Source organism: Somniosus microcephalus, chromosome 8 (genome assembly GCF_052327205.1).
Source record: "Somniosus microcephalus isolate GS21.2 chromosome 8, FLI_Smic_1.0, whole genome shotgun sequence".
NCBI classification, from domain to species: Eukaryota; Metazoa; Chordata; class Chondrichthyes; order Squaliformes; family Somniosidae; genus Somniosus; species Somniosus microcephalus.
In genome coordinates, this window is record NC_140994.1 from 142,621,246 (window position 1) to 142,644,244 (window position 22,999).

Consider the following 22,999-nt stretch of genomic DNA (forward strand, 5'->3'; position numbering starts at 1 on the left):
TTATATAGCTCTCCCCCTCTTTTTCCTCCCGTCCTGTGCAGCAGAGCCACCCCTGGTGCCAGGAATTTGGCTGCTGCTGCCTTCCTCTGGTAAGCCATCCCTCCCAACAGTACTCAAAGTGGTGTATCTGTTTGAGAGGGGGATGTCCACAGGGGACCCCTGCACTACCTACCTGTGCCTGGTACTCTGTCTGTTGGTCACCCATTCCCTTTCTGCCTGTCCAACCTTTGCCTGTGGTGTGGCCAACTGATCAAACGTGCTATTCACGACCTCCTCAGCCTCGCGAATGGTCCAGTATGAATCCAATCGCAGCTCCAGTGCCGCAATGCGGTCTGGCAGTAGCTGCAGCTGGACACACTTCCAGCACACACATAGCACAGGAGGAGCATACAACGGGGCCGGGCTCTCCTGGCATGACTTACCCTTTAATTAATTGCAATTAAATTAAATCAAATCAATCCCACCAATTACACTACCGTTAAATAGTATATTTAAGGGCCCTGGTTTATTTTCTGTTGTTAGACAGGTAGAGAAGGTGGTTAGGAAGGCATACGGGATACTTTCCTTTATTAGCCAAGGCATAGAATATAAGAGTAGGGAGGTTATGCTAGAACTGTATAAAACACTAGTTTGGCCACAGCTAGAGTACTACGTACAGTTCTGGTCACCACATTGCAGGGAAGATGTGATTGCACTATAGAGGGTAAAGAGGAGATTTACAAGGATGTTGCCAGGACTTGAGAATTTTAGCTATGAAGAAAGATTGGATAGGCTGGGGTTGTTTTCTTTGGAACTTAAAAAATACTTGGATATGCACTTGAAGTGCTGAAACCTACAGGGCGACGGACCAAGAGCTGGAAAGTGGGATTAGGCTGGATAGCTCTTTTTCGGCCGCCACAGACACAGTGGGCCGAAGGTCCTCCTTCTGTGCCGTAAATTTCTATGATTCTTTGATTCCCTAAGTCAATACTGACTGAATACATAGCATTACTCAGCCCAACAGTACTCAGGCCAGGATAGGAAATTAAAGCCAATTGCCTTTTGTGTTAATGTAGACACTTGTGACTAATCCCAAGGCCATCAGATGTGCTCAAATCAGGGGATTTACCTTCCCTGAAGTATCAGGTCTCTAGGAGCTAAAGCATGCCAATATCAATCAGGAGCTCTTCTGTAAGAAGATTGCTTGAAATTTTATGAGGGAGACATGTAGGATAAAAGGATGAAAGTTCCACCCCCAAAGTGCCCTTCCCCAACTTGTCTTGTTGTCTTTTTTTTACATTTCTAAACATGAAGAGCCCATTTAACCTCATCGCTGAAAAAGTTTTGAATCAACTTATAGACAGAATTTTGCTCCCCATTTTTTCCCAGAAGGTGCGAACTTATGCCTCATTGAGGATCCATGGGAACTAGCAGCCCAAATAGACATACTACAAGTGTGAGGCTAGACGGTGAGTGTTGGCAGACTCCTCAGCTGTGGGCAGCGTCAGAGTTGAACCCCATCCCATACTCAACTACTGTCCGCATATACACTTTCCAGCAGACGTCAATAAATAGCAATCAGAAGTGGAAACGATGTGCTGACTTTTCTTCTCCATAACCCAGGAGTAGCACCTTAACTAATGCTCTGGTTGAGATTGGCCAACTCTACAGAGCACGGATCAAACCTGGGACATTCTGCTTTGTGTCGTTAGGTATATTCAGGGCCCTCAGGGGATCTGGAAGGAGATTTTTTTAGCACAGTGAATCCTTCCTCGTTAGTTGCCCAAGGACAAAGAGAGTGGAGACCTGTCAAATTACTCTGTGGCATGCTGTGAAGTAAATAAGAGGTTGACTGAGGGGAGGGAGGAGGAATTGGTTAAATGCAAAGCTATAGACTCCTGAACCACACGGCCTGACAATGAAGAAAAGGCCCAAAACAAGTTTACAGGTTCATTTTACAAGTTAGTGACTCTACTACTTTTCGCTCTTTTAAACTCAATTGTCTGTCTACCATTCAGGATTGGCTCCATTTATACAAAGCAAGGGTGCCAAAAAATACAACCAAACCAGAATTACCCACAAGAAATATTAATTCCAAATCTTTTGTTGATTTGACCAACACTCAAGACTTCGTGAGTTATGAACTAGTATTTGATCACATATATTTTAAAATGTGATCGCTATAGTCACACGTTGGAACAAACAGTTTTTAAAAACATCTCTTGTTCACCACAGATGGCCCAAACTCATTGTAATCATTGAGAGTGATCCACATATGTTTGAAGGATGCCAAACGTGTTAAGATTGAAGCTCCAATCCAAACAGAATAGTTCCTTTCTGGCGGGGCGATGACTTTGACTTGTATTTCACTGGGTGTATGCAGCTTGATCTCCTTGAGCAAACGTTCCTCCATTCCTGGGAAGAGGGTTGAGCCACCACATAATAACATGTTGCTATACAGTTCTTTATGCAGTCTTTGCTCACATTTTGCAATACTGCTTAACATTAGCTGGTGAACTCCAGTTTCCTTCAATCCCATATTCTCTGGTGTAAAAAATAACTCCGGTGCTCCAAAGATCTCATTTTTGATCACAATCTGAGTACCGTCTGGCATCCTGTACTCATGTTGGGTTTCCTCAACGGGCTTCTTGCTCTCCAGTTTAGGATCAAGGGAAACGTAGCACAGTTTCTCCTTGATATCCTGGACAATCTCTGTCTCCATTTTTTCAGCAAAAGAGTGCCCATTCTCCAACATGAGCCTCCAAAGATTTTCAGTGATATCACTTCCTGCCAGATTAAGCCTTTGTACAGCATCAGGAAGGTAGTAGCCTTCATAGATGGGCACAGCATCAGTTACTCCATATCCACTATCCAAGACTACACCTCGCGTACGGCCTGATGTATAAAGTGCTAATGTAGCTGGGATAGCTACAAACATCGCTGGCACAGAAAAACCTTCAAACATGATTTCAGCCATCCTTTCTCTATTAAAGAAAGGAGTCAATGGGGCAGCAGTCATCAAAATTGGCCTCTCTTTGGATTTCACGCGCAGTTCAAAACCATATATATATCTCCAGATCATCTCCATCTCCTCCCAAGAGGTCACTATACCACGTTCAATAGGATACTTCAAAGACAAGACATCTCTTCTAGCTTGGGCTGCTTTTCCAACATAATAGTCTTTTAGGTTGGCATTACGTGACCCCTTTGTAGCTTTGGAGCAGCCCACAACGGATGGTATGACTGATGTAGGGATGCTGTCACCAACTATCCCAGATTTGCAGAGCCCAGATCCATTGTCAATGATCACAGCAGGATTAGCCATCATTTTGATCATATTACACGATGATGTGCAAATACGTTGAGAGAAGGCACTTGTTGATTTTGAATTTCTACAAACTTTGGGGGTGGGGTGGGGGTTTGTCAATTAATATTTGCTTCCTCTGCACAGGCAACTACAGTCAGTGCAGTCACTGCTTAGGGGGGAGGGGGTTAAGCAGCTCAGATTATTACACCAATGATGATGCCACAATGGACAGCCAGATGATTAGGGACATGAGCCACTTCAGTATTACCTGATACCCACCCCACTCATGAGCTATGTTACAGCTGCATGAGTTAGTTAGCATGTCCAAATAGAGTAGAAAAGCACAATCAACAGAACTTGAATTTATGAATGCAGCCCTGTCTATCCCATATTGAAACATCAGTAACATTTAAAGTCAATAACAAGAGTATTCTAGAATGTGCTTACAGATAATCATATATTACAAAGTATGCATAATTCACATAATGGGATGAAAACCCAGTTAAACATGATCTAATTCTGAATATATTTCAAATAAAAATTAGACTAAATAAACTCTAGTTACTTTATTGATCTTTCTGAACATATTGATAATCAATTGCTGACTGATGTGGCCGCCTGTTATTCTGAATTTGTCACAAATTGCAGCTCACACTGGACTGTCATCAACACTGACCGATGTTAGACTGTGATTGTAGCTGATTGATATTAGACTGTGATTGCTAATTTTGTTTTGGGGTTGTCACTCGTTGTTATTTGAGGCCCAGTTACACTAAGATTGAAATTGAATGCGCTTTTAAATGTCATAGACTAAGAATTATCACTTATTGATAATAGATATTCTCTTACAATAAAATTGTCAATGATTCATGTTCAAACTTCTGTTAGATTGGGATTGTATTTGACTGATTACAGTAGGATTGCCATGAATGAACTGGATTAGGCTATTTTTGCTACTGTCTGACCCCGGACCTGCTGTCAGACTAGCACTGTCTCTGACTATCACTAGATCTATTGCCACTTTGTAAAATTAGACATTTTTAGATTAGAATTATTTCTGACCAAAGTGACAGTAAGGTTGTGACTCAATAGGCCGGATTACACTTGCACTTTCCCATAGACTTTTTATGGGCTTTTGCACTGGAAGTTTCTCTCAGCCAACTATCAAAACAGCATGGTGCCCTCTATGGAGCATCTGGGACCTGTGTGAACAGGGAAAGCAACTGTGTACCTCCTTAACCAGTCAGATTTAAGAATTGTTAATGAGCAGCACAGTCTGAACCTGGAAGTGTCAGCTAGAATTGTTAATTCAATGTCAAATCAGGTACAGAAAGTGTAATTGGTAAGTGATTGGTTGGTGAGTATTTCTCTCTTTTTTAAACTTTAACTCTGTGGTTTATAGTTACTAAGGTCTCTCTGGTGTAGCGGGGACTGTTGGTAAACCATTGAACTGTACTGTAATTAGTGGGATTGATTGATTTAATTTAAATTCAATTAATTAAAGGGTAAGCCATGGCAGGACAGCCCGGCCATGTGGTATGCTCCTCCAGCGATATGTGGGAACTCAGGGACACTTCCGGTGTCCCTGACAACTACATGTGCAGGAAGTGCATCCAGCTGCAGCTACTGACAGACCGCATTGCGGCACTGGAGCTGTGATTGGATGCATACTAGAGCATTCGCGATGCTCAGAACGTCGTGAATAGCACGTTTACGGAGTTGGACACACCGCAGGTAGAGATTGGACAGGAAGAAAGGGAATGGGTGACCAACAGGCAGAGTACTAGGTGCAGGCAGTTAGTGCAGGGGTCCCCTGTGGACACCCCCCTCTCAAACAGATACACCACTTTGAGTGCTGTTGGGGGGGATGGCTTATCAGAGGAAAGCAGCAGCAGCCAACTTCCTGGCACCAGGAGTGGCTCTGCTGCACAGGACGGGAGGAAAAAGAGAGGGAGAGCTATAGTAATAGGGGATTCTATTGTAAGGGGAATAGATAGGCGTTTCTGCGGCTGCAAACGAGACTCCAGGATGGTGTGTTCCCTCCCTGGTGCAAGGGTCAAGGATGTCTCAGAGTGGCTGCAGAACATCTTGGAAGGGGAGGGTGAACAGCCAGTTGTCATGGTGCATATAGGCACCAACGATTTAGGTAAAAAGCGGGATGAGGTCCTAAAAGCGGAATATAGGAAGTTAGGAGGTAAATTAAAAAATAGGACCTCAAAGGTAGTAATCTCAGGATTGCTACCAGTGCCACGTGCTAGTCAGAGTAGAAATAGAAGGATATTTCAGATGAATACATGGCTAGAGGAATGGTGCAATGGGGAGGGATTCAAGTTCCTGGGACATTGGAACCGGTTCTGGGGGAGGTGGGACCAGTTCAAACCGGACGGTATGCACCTGGGCAGGGCTGGAACCAATGTCCTGGGGGGAGGGTTTAAACTAAAATGGCAGGGGGTTGGGAACCTGAGCAGGGAGACAGAGGAAAGGGAAACAAGGATAAAAGCAAAAGATAGGAAGGAGAAAAACAAAAGTGGCAGTCAGAGAAATCAACGGTTTAAATCAAACGTGGCCACAGTAAATAATAATTCTAATAGGTGTAAGAGCATTAAAAAAACAAGCCTGAAGGCTTTGTGTCTTAATGCGAGGAGCATTCATAATAAGGTGGATGAATTGGCTGCGCAAATAGAGGTAAACGAAAATGATTCGGTTGGGATTACAGAAACGTGGCTCAAGGATGGCCAAGGCTGGGAACTCAACATCCAGGGGTATTTGATATTCAGGAAAGATAGGCAAAAAGGAAAGGGAGGTGGGGTAGCATTACTGGTTAAAGAAGGGATTAACACAATTGTAAGGAAGGATATTAGCTCTGATGATGTGGAATCTGTATGGGTAGAATTGAGAAATACTAAGGGGCAGAAAACGTTAGTGGGAGTGGTATATAGACCTCCAAGCAGTAAGGCAGAGGTTGGGGATGGCATTAAAAGGGAAATTAGAGAAGTGTGCAATAAGGGCACAGCAGTCATCATGGGTGACATTAATCTACATATAGGTTGGGCTAACCAAATTAGTAACAATACTGTGGAGGAGGAATTCCTGGAGTGTTTACGGGATGGTTTCCTGGACCAATATGTCGAGGAACCAACCAGAGATCAGGCCATCTTAGACTGGGTATTATGTAACGAGAAAGGATTAATTAGCAATCTTGTTGTACGAGGCCCCTTGGGTGGGAGCGATCATAATATGATTGAATTCTTCATTAAGCTGGAGAATGAAGTAGTTGACTCAGAGACTAGGGTCCTAAATTTAAATAAAGGAAACTACGATGGTCTGAGGAGCGAGTTGGGTAGGATTGATTGGGGAATGTCACTCAAAGGGTTGACGGTGGATAGGCAATGGCAAACATTCAAAGACCGAATGGATGAACTACAGAATTTGTTCATCCCAGTTTGGCATAAAAATAAAACAAAAAAGGTGACTCAACCGTGGCTAACAAGGGAAATTAGGGATAGCATAAGATCCAAGGAGAGGACATATAAATTGGTCAGAAAAGGCAATAATCCTGAGGATTGGGAGCAGTTTAGGATTCAACAAAGGAGGACAAAGGGATTAATTAAGAAGGGGAAAATAGAATATGAGAGTAAGCTTTCAGGGAACATAAAAACTGACTGTAAAAGCTTTTATATATATGTGAAGAGAAAAAGATTGGTGAAGTCAAGCATAGGTCCCTTGCAGTCAGAATCAGGGGAATTTATAATGGGGAACAAAGAAATGGCTACCAACTAAATACATATTTTTGTTCTGTCTTCACAAAGGAGGACACAAATAACCTCCCAGCGATGCCGGGGAACAGGGTCTGATGAAAGGGTGGGACTGAAAGAAATCAGTATTTGTAGGGAAATGGTGTTAGGAAAATTGATGGGACTGAAGGCTGATAAATCCCCAGGGCCTGATAATCTACATCCTAGGGTACTTAAGGAAGTGGCCCTAGAAATAGTAGATGCATTGCTGGTCATCTTCCAGAACTCGATAGACTCTGGAACAGTACCCATGGATTGGAGGGTATGTAAGGGGTTTCAGATCGCAGAGGTTTCTCTCTCTAGAGGCCTCTCTCTCTTGCACAGTAAAACCTTGAGTGGTTCGACCCACTCGCCCCTTAGATTCTATACTCTGGCATTGGGGCAGGAACTACAATGTCGAGAAAACTCTTGTAGACCAAGTTTGATGAAATGAAATGAAATTTTATTGCATAAGGAAAAATAAATCAAATGCAAGCAGATAAGAGAGTACATGGGAGGGAAAAACACAAACAAATCATAACGACACAATACTAACTAAGGCAAATGGAGGCATCTTATACTCTTCAAAAATCATCATGAAATAAGGAAACACACGGAACATCGAGGGACAACAACTCATGTTAATTGTACCCTTAAATCCACCCCCTTAAACCTATCTAGATCTGATTGTGAAGGGCCAGAAACATGCTCACCAATCCAACTAGGAAGTGCAAGGTTTTGAACCAGTCTGCGTTTGATCCTTTCAGTCGTTTCGTCTCCACGTCGATCGTGGAGCCCCAGCGAGCTGCGCCACACCTCTCCTGAGGTGGGGGTCGGGGGCGGCTGGACACCGGCTGGTTCTGGATGTCGGCGGGGTCGGGGATCGTCGGCTCGACCCCGGTCAGAGGAGCCTTGGGCTGGCCCCCATCGTTTCTTCAGTTTGTTTTTGTCTCTTCTCCCGAGTTGGGAGAGGGCCTCTCGTTTTCGTCAACGGCCCGGGGTTGGTCGATGATCTCCCGATGTTTGACCCCGGGGCGGGACGCCAGCTCGAACGGTCTTCTTGATGGTGGCTTAGTCTTCTTCGTCTTCCTCCGATGGTGGAGAGGAGTTCGCTGATCTTCTCACAAACCAGCTCCTCTTTACCCAGCTCAACAACCGCCAGATTTCACTGTTCGAATACAACTCTCCAACGACTCAACAGTCCGACAACTGTTCAACTGTTGTTCCACACTCCAACTGTCCGAATTCCTCTTCAACTCCTCCAATTATACTTTTCCTTCAGATGCCTCCACTTCCCGCCCAAAATCAGGTTAGACTTTGTTTAACTTTTGGCGGGCTGGGAGCACAGCGGGGTAGTTATTATATTTTTAAATAATTAAGATGGCCGGTAAAGGCCCATCTCTAGTCTGGAATGACCTTCATTGTTTTTAATGTCCTGCTGATCTCATTATCTAGTCCTTGGTGCTGTTCTCATGAATATGAAATTGTCCCCTTTTGTCTGGGTCAACATTTAGATGGCCTCTGTCTCCAGGCCGATCTTGACTGGATCTGCATCTAATCCATATGTATATGTGTGGGTCTGGTTTCGTCCTCTCAGAAACGGCTTCCAGAACTTACTGTGGGTTGAATCCACAAAGCTGTCTGAGGTTTCGCAGGAACAATTTAAAATGTCCAAATAAGCCGGTCACGTGGTATGGCGGCCATTTTGTATGCCCCTTTTTCTGGGCTTCTTTTAAAACAGTCTTTTAAAAATCATGGCCTCTTCTGCCATTTGACCCTTTATAATATAAAGTTCAATTTTGCGAATCCTACAGGTAGCTAATGTTACACCACTATTCAAAAAAGGTGGTAGAGAAAAAGCGGGGAATTATAGCCTGACATCGGTAGTGGGGAAAATGCTAGAGTCCATTATAAAAGATGTAATAGCAGAGCACTTGGAAAGCAGTGACGGGATAGGACAAAGTCAACATGGATTCACAAAAGGTAAATCGTGCTTGACTAACCTGGAATTTTTTGAGGATGTAACTAGTAAAATAGATAAGGGAGAACCAGTGGATGTGGTATATTTGGACTTTCAGAAGGCTTTCGATAAGGTCCCGCATAAGAGATTAGCGAGCAAAATTAAGGCACATGGGATTGGGGGCAAGGTATTGATTTGGATAGAGAACTGGTTGGCAGACAGAAAGCAAAGAGTTGGAATAAACGGGTCGTTTTCCGAGTGGCAGGCAGTGACTAGTGGGGTACCGCAAGGATCGGTCCTAGGACCCCAGCTGTTCACAATATATATTAATGATCTGGACGAGGGAATTGGATGTAATATCTCCAAATTTGCAGACGACACAAAGCTGGGTGGGAGGGTATGCTGTGAGGAGGATGTCGTGAAACTCCAGTACGATTTGGACAGGTTGGGTGATTGGGCAGAAACATGGCAAATGCACTATAATGTGGATAAATGTTAGGTTATCCACTTTGATGGCAAAAACAGGAAGGCAGATTATTATTTGAATGGCAATAGATTGGGAGCAGGGGATGTGCAAAGAGACCTGGGTGTCCTTGTGCACCAGTCGCTGATGGTAAGCATGCAGGTGCAGCAGGCGGTTAAGAAGGCAAATGGTATGTTGGCCTTCGTAGCAAGAGGGTTCGAGTACAGGAACAAGGATGTCTTGCTGCAGTTGTACAGGGCCTTGGTGAGACCGCACCTTGAGTATTGTGTGCAGTTTTGGTTGCCTTTTCTGAGGAAGGACGTTCTTGCCATGGAGGGAGTACAGCGAAGATTCACCAGGCTGACACCTGGAATGGCAGGAATGACGTATGAGGAGAGATTGTGTTGATTGGGCTTATACTCACTGGAGTTTAGAAGATTGAGAGGGGATCTCATCGAAACTTACAAAATTCTGTCAGGCCTTGACAGACTAGATGCAGGAAGGATGTTTCCGATGGTCGGGGAGTCCACAACCACGGGTCATAGTCTAAGGATAAGGGGTAAGCCATTTAGGACTGAAATGAGGAGGAATTGCTTCACCCAGAGAGTGGTGAACCTGTGGAATTCTCTGCGACAGAGGGCGGTGGAGGCCAGTTCATTAAATATATTCAAGAAGGAGTTGGATATATTTCTTAAGGCTAAAGGGATCAAGGGATATGGGGAGAAGGCAGGGACAGGGTACTGAATTTGGATGATCAGCCATGATCTCATTGAATGGCAGAGCAGGCTCGAGGGGCCGAATGGCCTACTCCTGCTCCTATCTTCTATGTTTCTATGTTTCTGTGGGAAAGAAAGACTGGATTAAGAGAGATAAAAGAGACAGAAAGAAAAACGAATTAAAAAAAAACTCCAACAATAATTAAAATCTGAAAGAATGAGACTCCACACGTTTTAAAGTTAATTTTCAGTGCCAGAGGTTGTTTGGCAGTAATTAAGACTTATCTGTAATTAAGGATACTTACACTTGAATGGACAAGCCCTAACTTTTTCTGGCGAGTTTAGTGTGTACTTCAGGTAAGTACAGCAACTTCACACTGTTCAATGTATTTGAATGGCGTGTCTCCTGGTATCGTACAACTTTTGGAGGAGTAGGGCAACTCAGACAGCAACTTCCTGATTTACACATTTAACTGTGCATGTGCGATCGCTGGAAGTTGCTGTCCGATTTACACGTTAATAACGGTGAGCACTGTTCGCCTCACTGTTATTTTTACCACAAAATCCGGTCCATTGACTTGTACGATAGCAAAATACTGCAGAAATCCGAAATAACAACAGAAAATGCTGGAAAAACTCAGCAGGCCAGGAAACATCCGTGGAGAGAGAAATAGAGTCAACGTTTCAGGTCGAAACCCTTCGTCAGGACTGAGAAAACACAGGAAATGAAACAGTTTAAAAGGCCAGTTTGGGGGTTGGGAAATGGGGATGAAAGAACAAAAGAGAAGTGAAGAGACATTAAGAGGTATTCAAAACAAAATGAGATGGCGATAGGATTAGTAAAGAGACAAAAGACGGCTCTAGATGAGGTGTGAAATGCGCTGGCAGAATGAGAGACAGCTGCCATGTGGGAGAGAAAAAAAGGGGGAAGGGCACAAAACAAAGGTGTGGATAAAAAATATATATAAAAATGTAATAGGGGCCGAGGTTATGATCTGAAATTGTTGAGCTCGATATTGGGCCCGGAAGGCTGTAAAGTGCCTAATTGGAAGATGAGGTGCTGTTTCTCGAGCTCACGCTGGGTTTCCGTGGAACAATGCAAGATCCCGAGGACGGTGAGGTCCGAGTGGGAATGGGGCGGTGAATTAAAATGACAGGCGACTGGAAGCTCGCAATCACCCTTACGGACTGAACGGAGGTGTTCCGCAAAGCGATCACCCAATCTGCGTTTGGTCTCCCCAATGTAGAGGAGACCACATCGTGAGCAGTGAATACAGTATACTAGATTGCAAGAAGTACAAGTTAATCGCTGTTTCACCTGGAAGGAGTGTTTGGGGCCCTGGACAGTGAGAATGGGGTAGCTATAAGGGCAGGTGTTGCATCTCCTGCGCTTGCACGGGAAGGTGCCGGGTGAAGGGGAAGGGGAGCTGGGGGTGATAGAGGAGTGGACTAGGGTGTCGCGGAGGGAGCGGTCCCAACGGAATGCTGAAAGGGGAGAGGAAGATGCGTTTGGTGGTGGGATCACGTTGGAGGTGGCGGAAATGGCGGAGGATGATCCGTTGAATGTGGAGGCTGGTGGGGTGAAAGGTGAGGACAAGGGGAACCCTATCGTGGTTCCGGGAGGGAGGGGCAGGGGTGAGGGCAGAAATGCGGGAGATAGAATGGACACGGTCGAGGGCCGTGTCAACCACGGTAGAGGGGAATCCTCAGTTGAGGAAAAAAGAAGACATGTCGGAAGTACTGGTGTGGAAGGTGGCATTGTCGGAGCAGATGCAGCGGAGACGGAGAAATTGGGAGAATGGAATAGAGTCCTTACAGGAGGCGGGGTGGGAGGAAGTGTAGTCCCGGTAGCTGTGGGAGTCAGTGGGCTTGTAGTGAATGTCGGTCAATAACCTATCCCCAGAGATGGAGACAGAGAAGTCGAGGAAGGGAAGGGAAGAGTCGGAGATGGACCATGTGAAGGTGAGAGAAGGATGGAAATTGGAGGCAAAGTGAATGAAATTGTCTAGTTCAGGGCGAGAGCAGGACACGGCACTGATACAGTCATCAATGTACCGGAAAAAGAGGTGAGGGAGGGGACCCGAGTAGGACTGGAACAAAGGGTGTTCCACATATCCCACGAAAAGGCAGGCATAGCTAGGACCCATGCGGGTACCCATAGCAACATCTTAATTTGGAGGAAATGAGTCAAAGTAGAAGTTGTTCAATGTGAGAACAAGTTCAGCCAGGCGGAAGAGGGTGGTGGTGGATGGGGACTGGTTGGGCCTCTGTTCAAGGAAGAAGCGGAGCACCCTCAGGCCATTCTGGTGGGGGATGGCGGTGTAGAGGGATTGTACGTCCATGGTGAAAAGGAGGCGGGTGGGGCCAGGAAACTTTTAACTTCCTGTTAAACTGGGACTATTGCTGGTTGATGTTTGGCATCTTGTCACACTGGGATTATCATTCACTGATGGGATTGTTCCTGATTAATAGGACACATGTTACATTGGGATTATCACTCACTGATCTCAGTCCTTGTGTTATACATAAGAACATAAGAAATAGGAGCAGGAGTAGGCCATACGGCCCTCGGGCCTGCTCCGCCATTCAATAGGATCATGGCTGATCTGAATCTAGACTCACGTCCACTTCCCTGCCCTCTCCCCGTAACCCCTAATTCCCTTATCTGCTAGGAAAATGTCTATCTCCATTTTAAATTTATTTAATGTTGCAGCTTCCACAGCTCTCTGGGGTAGCAAATTCCATAGATTTACTACCCTCTGAGTGAAGAAGTTTCTCCTCATCTCAGTTTTGAAAGGGCAGCCCCTTATTCTAAGATTATGCCCCCTAGTTCTAGTCTCACCCATCAGTGGAAACACCCTCACCGCATCCACCCGATCAAGCCCCCTGACAATCTTATATGTTTCGATAAGATCGCCTCTCATTCTTCTGAACTCCAATGAGTAGAGTCCCAAACTACTCAACCTTTCCTCATACGTCAACCCCCTCATCTCTGGAATCAACCGAGTGAACCTTCTCTGAACCGCCTCGAGAGCAAGTATATCTTTTCTTAAATATGGAAACCAAAACTGCACGCAGTACTCCAGGTGTGGCCTCTCCAGTACCCTGTATAACTGCAGCAAGACTTCCCTGTTTTTATACTCCATCCCCCTTGCAATAAAAGCCAAGATTCCATTGGCCTTCCTGATCACCTGCTGCACCTGCATACTAACTTTTTGTGTTTCATGCACCAGGACCCCCAGATCCCTTTGTACTGTAGCACTTTGCAGTTTCTCTCCATTTAGATAATAACTTGCTCTTTGATTTTTTCTGCCAAAGTGCATAACCTCACACTTTCCAACATTATATTGCATCTGCCAAATCTCTGCCCACTCACTTAGCCTGTCTATGTCCTTTTGCAGGTTTTTTATGTCCTCCTCACTCACTGCTTTCCCTCCCATCTTTGTATCGTCGGCAAACTTGGATATGTTGCACTCGGTCCCTTCCTCCAAATCGTTAATATAGATTGTAAAGAGTTGGGGTCCCAGCACTGACCCCTGCGGAACACCACTAATTACTGATTGCCAGCCCGAGAACGAACCATTTATCCCAACACTTTGTTTTCTGTTAGATAGCCAATCTTCTACCCATGCCAGTATATTACCCCCAATCCCGTGATTTTTTTTATCTTGATCAGTAATCTTTTGTGTGGAACCTTGTCAAATGCCTTTTGGAAGTCCAAATACACTACATCCACTGGTTCCCCTTTATCCACCCCGTATGTTACATCCTCAAAGAATTCGAGCAAATTTGTCAAACATGACTTCCCCTTCGTAAAACCATGCTGACTCTGTCCTATTAAATTATGTTTATCCAAATGCTCTGTTACTGTTTCCTTAATAATGGACTCCAACATTTTGCCAACTGTAATGTCTGTGTGTAATTGAGACACAGACTGCAGAAGTTGGTTATAACAGGTGTTTACTGAATGGAGACAAAACTGGAACTACTATACAAAGTTACTACACAGGCTTATATACAGGGGTGGTCACTACTGGTACTGCAGTATACAGGGGCTGCAGAATATAGTTCCTTCTTCAAGGTACATACACTACAATTCCTCCCCTTTTAGCTAAACAGTACATAACATTCGATTAATAATTAAATAACATATTTACAATTACAGTTGCTATATACATTAGCTGAAGTTAATCAATTATAAATTCAGTCTTTGAGGAGGCTTCCTGATTCAGTCCGGATAACGCCTCTTTGGGGTATCAGGTTCTTCTGGCAAAGTTGATTCGGGATCAACGTCGTTGTTTGGTTTGTCTGCTTCCAATATCACCGATTCTAAGGTAGATGCAATTGGTACTTCGGTTTCATCACCAGGTGTATAGGATCGTGGTGTAGATTTGACGTTTTCCAGTGACTCTAGAATCTGATCAGCATGGCGTCTTACAATGCTCTCTCCAACGTCCACGGTTTACATTAGAGGTCCTTGCCGTGTGCAGATCATTCCTGGCTGCCATTTCTCAGTGCGGTAGTCCCGGGCCAAAACTGGTTGACCTATCTTGAAACTCCTGGTTGGCCTTTCATTCATATTCTGAAACTGCCTGTTCTCCACATCTCTTCTGATGTTTGGCTTAACCAAATCCAAGCGGCATCTTAGTCTTCGATTGAAGAACATCATGGCTGGAGTTTGGTTGGTAACCGCATGTGTCGCATTCCGGTAGGCAAACAAAAATTTATCCACCTTGTGTTGTAGGGGTATGTCTTCATTACACATTGCCTTGATAGCCTTCTTGAATGTTTGAACGAACCTCTCAGCCAATCCATTGGTGGCTGGATGATATGGGGCGGATGTGTAATGCTTAACACCATTGTTCTTTAAGAACCTCCGGAACTCTTCAGACACAAACTGTGGTCCATTGTCGGAGCAAATCTGTTCAGGCAGCCCATTTCTGGCGAATTTGGTTCGTAAGACTGTGATAGATTTTTCTGTGGTGGTTGAGGACATTTTCATTACCTCTGGCCACTTTGAATGTGCATCCACCGCAATTAAAAACATCGAGTCCATAATTGGACCAGCAAAATCAATGTGTACCCTTTGCCATGGAGATGAGGGCCACTCCCATGGATGTAAAGGGGCTTGTGGTGAGGCGTTTTGGACCTTCTGGCATCCTGTACAGCTCTTGGTCATCTCTTCGATTTCTCTATCGATTCCCGACCACCACACAAACGCTCTGGCTAAGTTTTTCATTTTTACCCCTTCCAGATGACCCTCATGAAGCTCATTGAGCACTCTATCCTTCAATTTGGGTGGAATTACTACTCTGGATCCACACATCAAGGTTCCTCGGCACACTGACAGCTGTTCTCTTCTCGGCGAGAATGCTGGTAACGGTGGTTCGCCATGTGCTGGCCATCCCTTCACCGTTAAATCATAGGCCCTGGAGAGTGTCGGGTCATTTCGTGTTTCCTTTTGTATGTTTGCATTCGTCACAGGTAGACATTCGACTATGGTCGAGTGGAATATCTCCACAGGATCCACTGCAGGTGCTTCTTCCACCATCGGCAACGGTAGGCGCGACAATCCATCAGCATTCCCATGCTGTTTAGTTCCTTTGTACTCGATGTCATATTGGTGTGCCTCTAGGAAAAGGGACCACCTCTGTAGCTGTTGTGCTGTCAGTTTCGGGACGCCCTTCTTAGGGTTGAAAATGGAGACAAGAGGTTGATGATCAGTTAGTAGAGTAAATTTCTGTCTGTGCAGGTAGTGATTGAACTTCTTCACCCCCCACACCAGGCTGAGGGCCTCTCTGTCAATCTGGGCGTAGTTACGCTCGGCTGCAGTTAATGAGCGTGACGCAAAAGCTATCGGCCTCTCTGAACCATCAAGGGATTTATGTGACAGTACCGCTCCAACGCCGTAGGGAGATGCATCACATGCCAGTGTTATCGGTAGTGATGGGTTGTAGTGAGCCAATACTTCTCTTGAAGTGATCAGGCCTTTACACTTCTGAAAGGCCCGCTTACATTCATCACTCCATTTCCATGCTACTCCAGTTTGTAGCAGGGCGTTCAGTGGGTGCAGAATTGTGGACAAATTGGGCAAAAACTTATGGTAGTAATTCGCCAATCCGAGGAATGACCTCAGTTGCGACACATTTTCAGGCGCTGGAGCCTTAACTACCGCTTCAATTTTGTCAGGGGACTTATGTAACCCCTCTTCATCAATCACGTGGCCACAATACGATATTTGTTTCTTAAAAAACTCGCACTTGGGGCGATTGGCTCGTAGCCCATGTTCTCTTAGTCTAGTGAGCACCTGCTCTAGGTTGGCAAGGTGTTCACTGTCACTAGGATGTCGTCCAAGTAACACTGAGTCCCCGGAATCCCTTGCAGGACTTGTTCCATCGCTCTTTGCCATATAGCCGGAGCTGATGCTACTCTGAATACCAGTCGATTATACTGGTAAAGACCTTTGTGAGTGTTTATCGTGAGATATTTCCTAGAGGATTCTTCAACCTCCATCTGCAAATATGCTTGCGCTAGGTCAATTTTTGGAAAATGTTTCCCTCCAGATAGTGAGGCAAAAATATCTTCTATCCTCGGAAGAGGATACTGTACTGTGTGAAGGACTGGGTTCACAGTCACCTTGAAGTCCCCACAGATGCGAACATTCCTTGGCTCCTCAGACTTATTGTTTAACGTTTTCTTCATGACAGGAACAATGGGTGTCGCCCACTCGCTCCAGTCTACCTTAGATAACACGCCTGCATTCTCCAGATTCTCCAGCTCTGCCTCGACGGCTGGGCGAGTTGCATACGGTACCGGTCTTGCTTTGAAAAACTTGGGAATTGCATTCTCTTCTATTTTTATCAAGGCGGTTACGCCTTTAAGAGTTCCCAGTCCTTGTTGAAATACCTCTTTAGCGTTAGCTAAGATTTTTTGACAATCGTCCAGGTGTGACGTCGTCATCCTTTTTACCAGCCACAGTCAGTGCCTGAATGGAGTGCCAGTCTAAACTTATCTTTCTGATCCATTCATGTCCCAATAACGGTGGTCCACCATCTTGCAGTATGTACAGATACAATTTCTGTATTTCCTTGCCGTTGTATTCGACAGGCACCCTTATTTTCCCTCTGGGGTATACTTTCTGCCCTGTATATGTCTTCAAGACAATGGATGTGCCTTTCAAGGGTATGTGTGAGAATAGCCGCTCGTAGTCTCGTCGATTCATGATGGTCAGGGCTGATCCTGTATCCAATTACATTTTGACTTGGGACCCTGCTATCGTGAGGGTGACCCAAATGGTTCGGTGATCCTCTTTTGCGATTACGTCGTGTAGTTTGAGATAGCTTAGTCTCTTGTTCCCGGATTCACTATCGCTCTTCTGGCCTCGGAACTACTGTCCATCATCTTTTGTACTTTCCTGTACTGTTCCTTAGTAGTCTTTTTGTTGTTGTTAGTCTTCTTCCTGGACCTGCAAACTCGTGCAATGTGTCCCATCTTTCCGCATTGCCTGCATGTTTTGTCCTTGGACCAGCAGTCCTTCTGGTCATGGGTTGTTCTGCCGCAGCGATAACATTTTTCAAATCCCCATGTCATTTCATGGGTGCCGTATTCCTGTGGCTTTTGCTGTATTTCCGCAGCTCCCCTTGCTGCTGCTTCGTATGATACTGCCACGCTGAAAGCCTTATTTAGCGTCAGCTCTTTCTCTGAGAGTAACCTCTTCTGGGTTCCTTCACTCAGGAGTCCACAGACAAATTTGTCCCGTAGGGTATCTGCCAGTCCTGCTCCGAACTGGCAGTGCTTTGATAGCTTGCGTAGTTCCGTAAGGTAATCAGCATTGCTCTCATCTTTATGCTGATTTCTCTTGTGGAATTCAAATCTTTCTGCTATCAGCAGCGGTGTAGGATTTAAGTGTTCCTGTAGGATATCAACAATTTTGTTAAAACTCTTCTCCATCGGTTTGACTGGAGTGATCAGGTTCCGCAATAGGCCGTACATTCTTGCGCCCATTAAGTTTAGTAGTACCGATGCCTTTTTCTCATCGGCTACTTCATTTGCCTTGCAATATACTTCGACTCTTTCCACATACGTGGTCCAGTCTTCTATTGCATTATCGAAGGCAGTGATATTGCCAGTCTTCGGCATCTTGGAGATCTAAGATGGCGCCTCCCGCACTTTGCCTTCTTCCCCGATTGAACAAAATGGCACCTCCCGCGCTTTGCCTTCTTCCCCGCTGGATTAAGATGGCGCCTCCCGCGCTTTCTGCCTTTTCCGCTGCTGCCAGCGCTGTTGCTGGCATTTTTATGCCTTGATGGCGACGCCCTATGGTCTTCGCGCGCTTCCCCCCCGCGCTGCTGCCAACGCCGCTCTCCGCGGTCCCCGTGGCAAACTGCAGCTCCTCGCGGCTTTCTGCGCTTCTAATTTATTTTTCTTTTATTTTAATTACTGTTCCTGTCGTCAGAGCAGACCCTATGGGACTCTTCCCTCCCTCTTCTCGGGTCTGTACGCTGCCCGGCTTCGTAGCACCGGCCGTGCCCTGTGTGCTCCACCCTCTCTCTCTCTCCCCTCTTCCCGACAACACTGCTCGGCCCCGTTGAAAAGCCACCTGATCGAGCTCTAGCCCGCTGCAGCCCAGGAAGGATCAGTGTACTACCTGCCACCAGCCCGATTAGCTGGAACACCATAGACTGGATAACCAAGCCCAGCTCTCGACAGCCTCTCCTGCAAATCTTCGAATTCGATGAATCAGAGGGCGGTTGCCCACGGTCGACGCCCGTTTCTTCTGTTTGTTTTTTTTTCTTGGATTTCTTCCTTCTGGCTTCGACCTCTAAAATCTTCGCTTCAGGGATGGATCCCCGTGAGGTGGTGCAGAACTGTAGGTAAGTTCGAATCTGTTCATCGCCAATGTAATATCCGTGTGTAATTGCGACACGGACTGCAGAAGTTGGTTATAACAGGTGTTTACTGAATGGAGACAAAACTGGAACTACTATACAAAGTTACTTCACAGGCTTATATACAGGGGTGGTCACTACTGGTACTGCAGTATACAGGGGCTGCAGAATATAGTTCCTTCTTCAAGGTACATACACTACACCAACCACAGGTGTTAGGCTAACTGGTCTATAGTTTCCAGCTTTTTGTCTACTTCCCTTCTTAAGTAAGGGTGTCACATTAGCAGTTTCCAATCTGCCGGGACCTTTCCTCAGTCCAGGGAGTTCTGGAAAATGATCACCAATGCATCCACAATCCCTACCACCACTTCTCTCAAGACCCTAGGATGTAGGCCATCAGGTCCGGGGGATTTATCTGCCTTAAGTCCCATTATTTTACTGAGTACCATCTCCTTAGTGATTTTAATCGTGTTTAGCTCCTCCCCCCCATTGCCCCCTGTTTGTCCAGTGTTGGGATATTTTTAGTGTCCTCTACTGTAAAGACTGATACAAAATATTTGTTCAGCATCTTTGCCATCTCCATGTTCCCCACCACTAGTTTCCCGGTCCCATCCTCTAAGGGACCAACGTACACTTTAGCCACCCTTTTTCTTTTTATATAGCTGTAGAAACTCTTGCTATCTGTTTTTATATTTTTTGCTAGTTTACTTTCATAATCTATCTTCCCTTTCTTAATTAATCTTTTAGTTATTGTTTGCTGGCTTTTAAATGCTTCCCAATCTTCTATCCTCCCACTAGATTTGGCTACTTTATATGCCCTTGTTTTCAGTCGAATACTGATATGCCTATCAATTAGTCCAATAAAAGGCGACGAGTTAAGAACGTAACTGAAGGTTTACCACATTCACCCCTTGTTTAGATTAGAGTCCGGCGGGGTGAAGTGTATTACCAGCTCTGGTATGTCAGTCTGTCCGGAGGCTTCGTTAGCCTCTCCGATCGTCGCAGCGGCGGTGTTACATTATCCGGTGTTAAAGCTGGTGTCTGCGTAGTCGGCAAAGGCTCGTGGGGTTCCGGCATGCCGTCTACCTCGGCTGGACTCGGGGGGTTGGGAGGGGGGGGTGAGGGTGCGAGGTCTCGTAAGGAGACAGTGTCCTCCCGTCCGTCTGGGTAAGCCACATAGGCGTACTGGGGGTTGGCGTGCAGGAGGTTCACCTTCTCGACCAGGGGGTCCGTTTTATGGGCCCTCACGTGCTTTCGCAGCAAGACGGGTCCCGGAGAGGTCAGCCAGGTTGGTAGGGTGGTTCCCGTAGTCGACTTCCTGGGGAAGACAAACATTCGAGCATGGGGGGTGGTGTTAATGGCAGTGCAAAGTAGTGACCGGATGGAGTGCAGCGCAATCGGGAGGACCTCTTGCCAGCGGGAGGTTGGGAGGCCCTTAGACTTTAAGGCTAAGAGGGTGGCCTTCCATACCGTCGCGTTCTCTCTTTCCACCTGGCTGTTCCCTCGGGGGTTGTAGCTGGTGGTCCTGCTTGCTGCAATACCCCTCTCCAATAGGAACTGACGGAGTTCCTCGCTCATGAAGGAGGCGCCCCGGTCACTATGTATATAGTTCGGGAACCCGAACAAGGCGAAGAGTTTGTTCAGGCATTTAATGACCGTGTTACTGGTCATGTCTGGGCAGGGGAAGGCAAAGGGGAAACGGGAGTACTCATCAACGATGTTGAGGAAGTACACATTACGGTCGGATGACGGTAGGGGCCCCTTGAAGTCGATGCTCAGACGCTCGAAGGGGCGGGTGGCCTTGATCAGGCTTGCTCTGTCCGGCTTATAGAAGTGCGGTTTGCACTCAGCACAGATCTGGCAGTTCCTGGTCATGGTCCTGACCTCCTCGATGGAGTATGGCAGGTTGCGGGCCTTAATGAAATGGTAGAGTCTGGTGACTCCGGGGTGGCAGAGGTCATTGTGGAGGGTCTGAAGTCTATCACTTTGCGCGCTGGCGCATGTAATGCGTGAAAGAGCATCAGGGGGGTCGTTCAGTTTACCGGGCCGGTACAAGATCTCATAATCATAGGTGGAAAGCTCGATTCTCCACCTCAAGATTTTGTCTGTTGGATCGGATCACCCACGAGGGTGGGCTCTGTTATTTAGCCAATAAAATTGATATGCCTATCAATTAGTCCAATAAAAGGCGACGAGTTAAGAACGTAACTGAAGGTTTACCACAAATACTATCCTTTATTACTTTACTAAGCCACAGATGGCTGTCTTTTCTTTTACTCCCTTTTTTCCTCAGTGGAATATATTTATCTTGAAAGATGTGAAATATCTCCTTGAATGTAGACCACTGCTCTTGTACCGTCTTACACTTTAATCTGTTTTCCCAGTCCACTTTAGTCAATTCTACTCTCATACCTTCATAGTCTCCATTATTTAAGCTTAGTACACTGGTTTGAGATCCAACTCTCTCACCCTCAAACTGAATATGGAATTCAACCATATTATGGTCACTCATTCCAAGGGGGTCCTTTACTAGGACATTTTTTATTAATCCTGTCTCATTACACAGGACCAGATCTAAGATTGCCTGCCCCTGGTTGGTTCAGTTACATACTGCTCAAGGAACCCGTCCCTAATACACTCTATGAACTCTTCCTCAATGCTGCCATGCCCAATTTGATTAGTCCAGTCAATATGAAAATTAAAATCCCCCATGATTATAGCTGTTCCCTTATTACTAGCCCCAACTATTTCCTGATTTATACTCCGACCAACAGAGTTGCAACTGTTCGGAGGCCTATAGACTACACCCACTAGTGACTTTTCCCCCTTATTATTCCTTATCTCCACCCAAACTGTTTCACTATCCTGATCCTTTGACCCAATATCATTTCTGACTATTGCAGTGATTCCATCCTTGATTAACATAGCAACCCTACCTCCCTTTCCTTCCTGTCTGTCCTTCCTAATTGTCAAATACCCTTGTATGTTTAGTTTCCAGTCATGATTATCTTGCAGCCATGTTTCCATAATGGCCACCAGATCATACCCATGTGTCGTTATTTGCATCGTCAACTCGTCAAATTTGTTACGAATGCTGCGTCCATTCAGATAAAGAACTTTCAAATATGTTTTCTGACAATTTATTCCTGCTTTTACCCCTTTTACTACTTTACCTTTATATCATTATACATTCTGTCCCTTCCTGACACGCTCTGGTTTTTAATTCCCCCACTGCTACCTTGCTCTATTGCCTTCTCCGCTGTCATTTTTATTTTTCGCTCTCTTAAAACCTCCCCCCCACTAATTAATTTAAAGCCCTCTCTACAGCCCTAGTTATTCGATTCGCCAGGATTCTAGTCCCAGCACTGGCCAAGTGAAGTCCGTCCCAACGGAACAGCTCTCTCCTGTCCCAGTACTGATGCCAGTGTCCCAGGAAGTAAAACCCATTTCTCCCACACCAGTCTTTGAGCCACGCATTTAACTCTCTAATTTTATTTACCCTAGCCAAATTTGCACGTGGCTCAGGTAGTAATCCAGAGATTATTACCCTTGTGGTTCTGCTTTTTAATTTGGCCCCTAGCTGCTCAAACTCCCTCAGCAGAACCTCCTTCCTTGTCCTATCTATGTCGTTGGTACCAACATGGACCACGACAACTAGATCCTCCCCCTCCCACTCCAAGTTTCTCTCCAGCCCAGAGGAGATGTCCTTAACCCTGGCACTGGGCAGGCAACACAGCCTTCGGGACTCTCGCTCTCGGCTGCAAAGAACTCTATCTATCCCCTTAACGATACTATCCCCTACCACTACAACATTTCTTTTAACTCCCCCCACTTGAATGGCCCCCCACTCCACAGTGCTGTGGCCAGGTTGCTCATCCTCCCCGCAGTCCCTATTCCCATCCTCACAGGGAGT

At 45.7% G+C, this 22,999-nt stretch overlaps 1 protein-coding gene across 1 annotated transcript; it reads right to left on the minus strand.

The window, feature by feature from the left end:
• Nucleotides 1-1,919: 1,919 nt before the first annotated feature.
• On the minus strand, nucleotides 1,920-3,443 carry LOC147113835 (actin-1-like). Its single transcript, XM_085994044.1, has one exon. The coding sequence runs from the start codon at nucleotides 3,314-3,316 to the stop codon at nucleotides 2,189-2,191; it is 1,128 nt and encodes a 375-aa protein (XP_085850170.1). The 5' UTR covers nucleotides 3,317-3,443; the 3' UTR covers nucleotides 1,920-2,188.
• Between the last annotated feature and the right edge of the window lie 19,556 nt (nucleotides 3,444-22,999).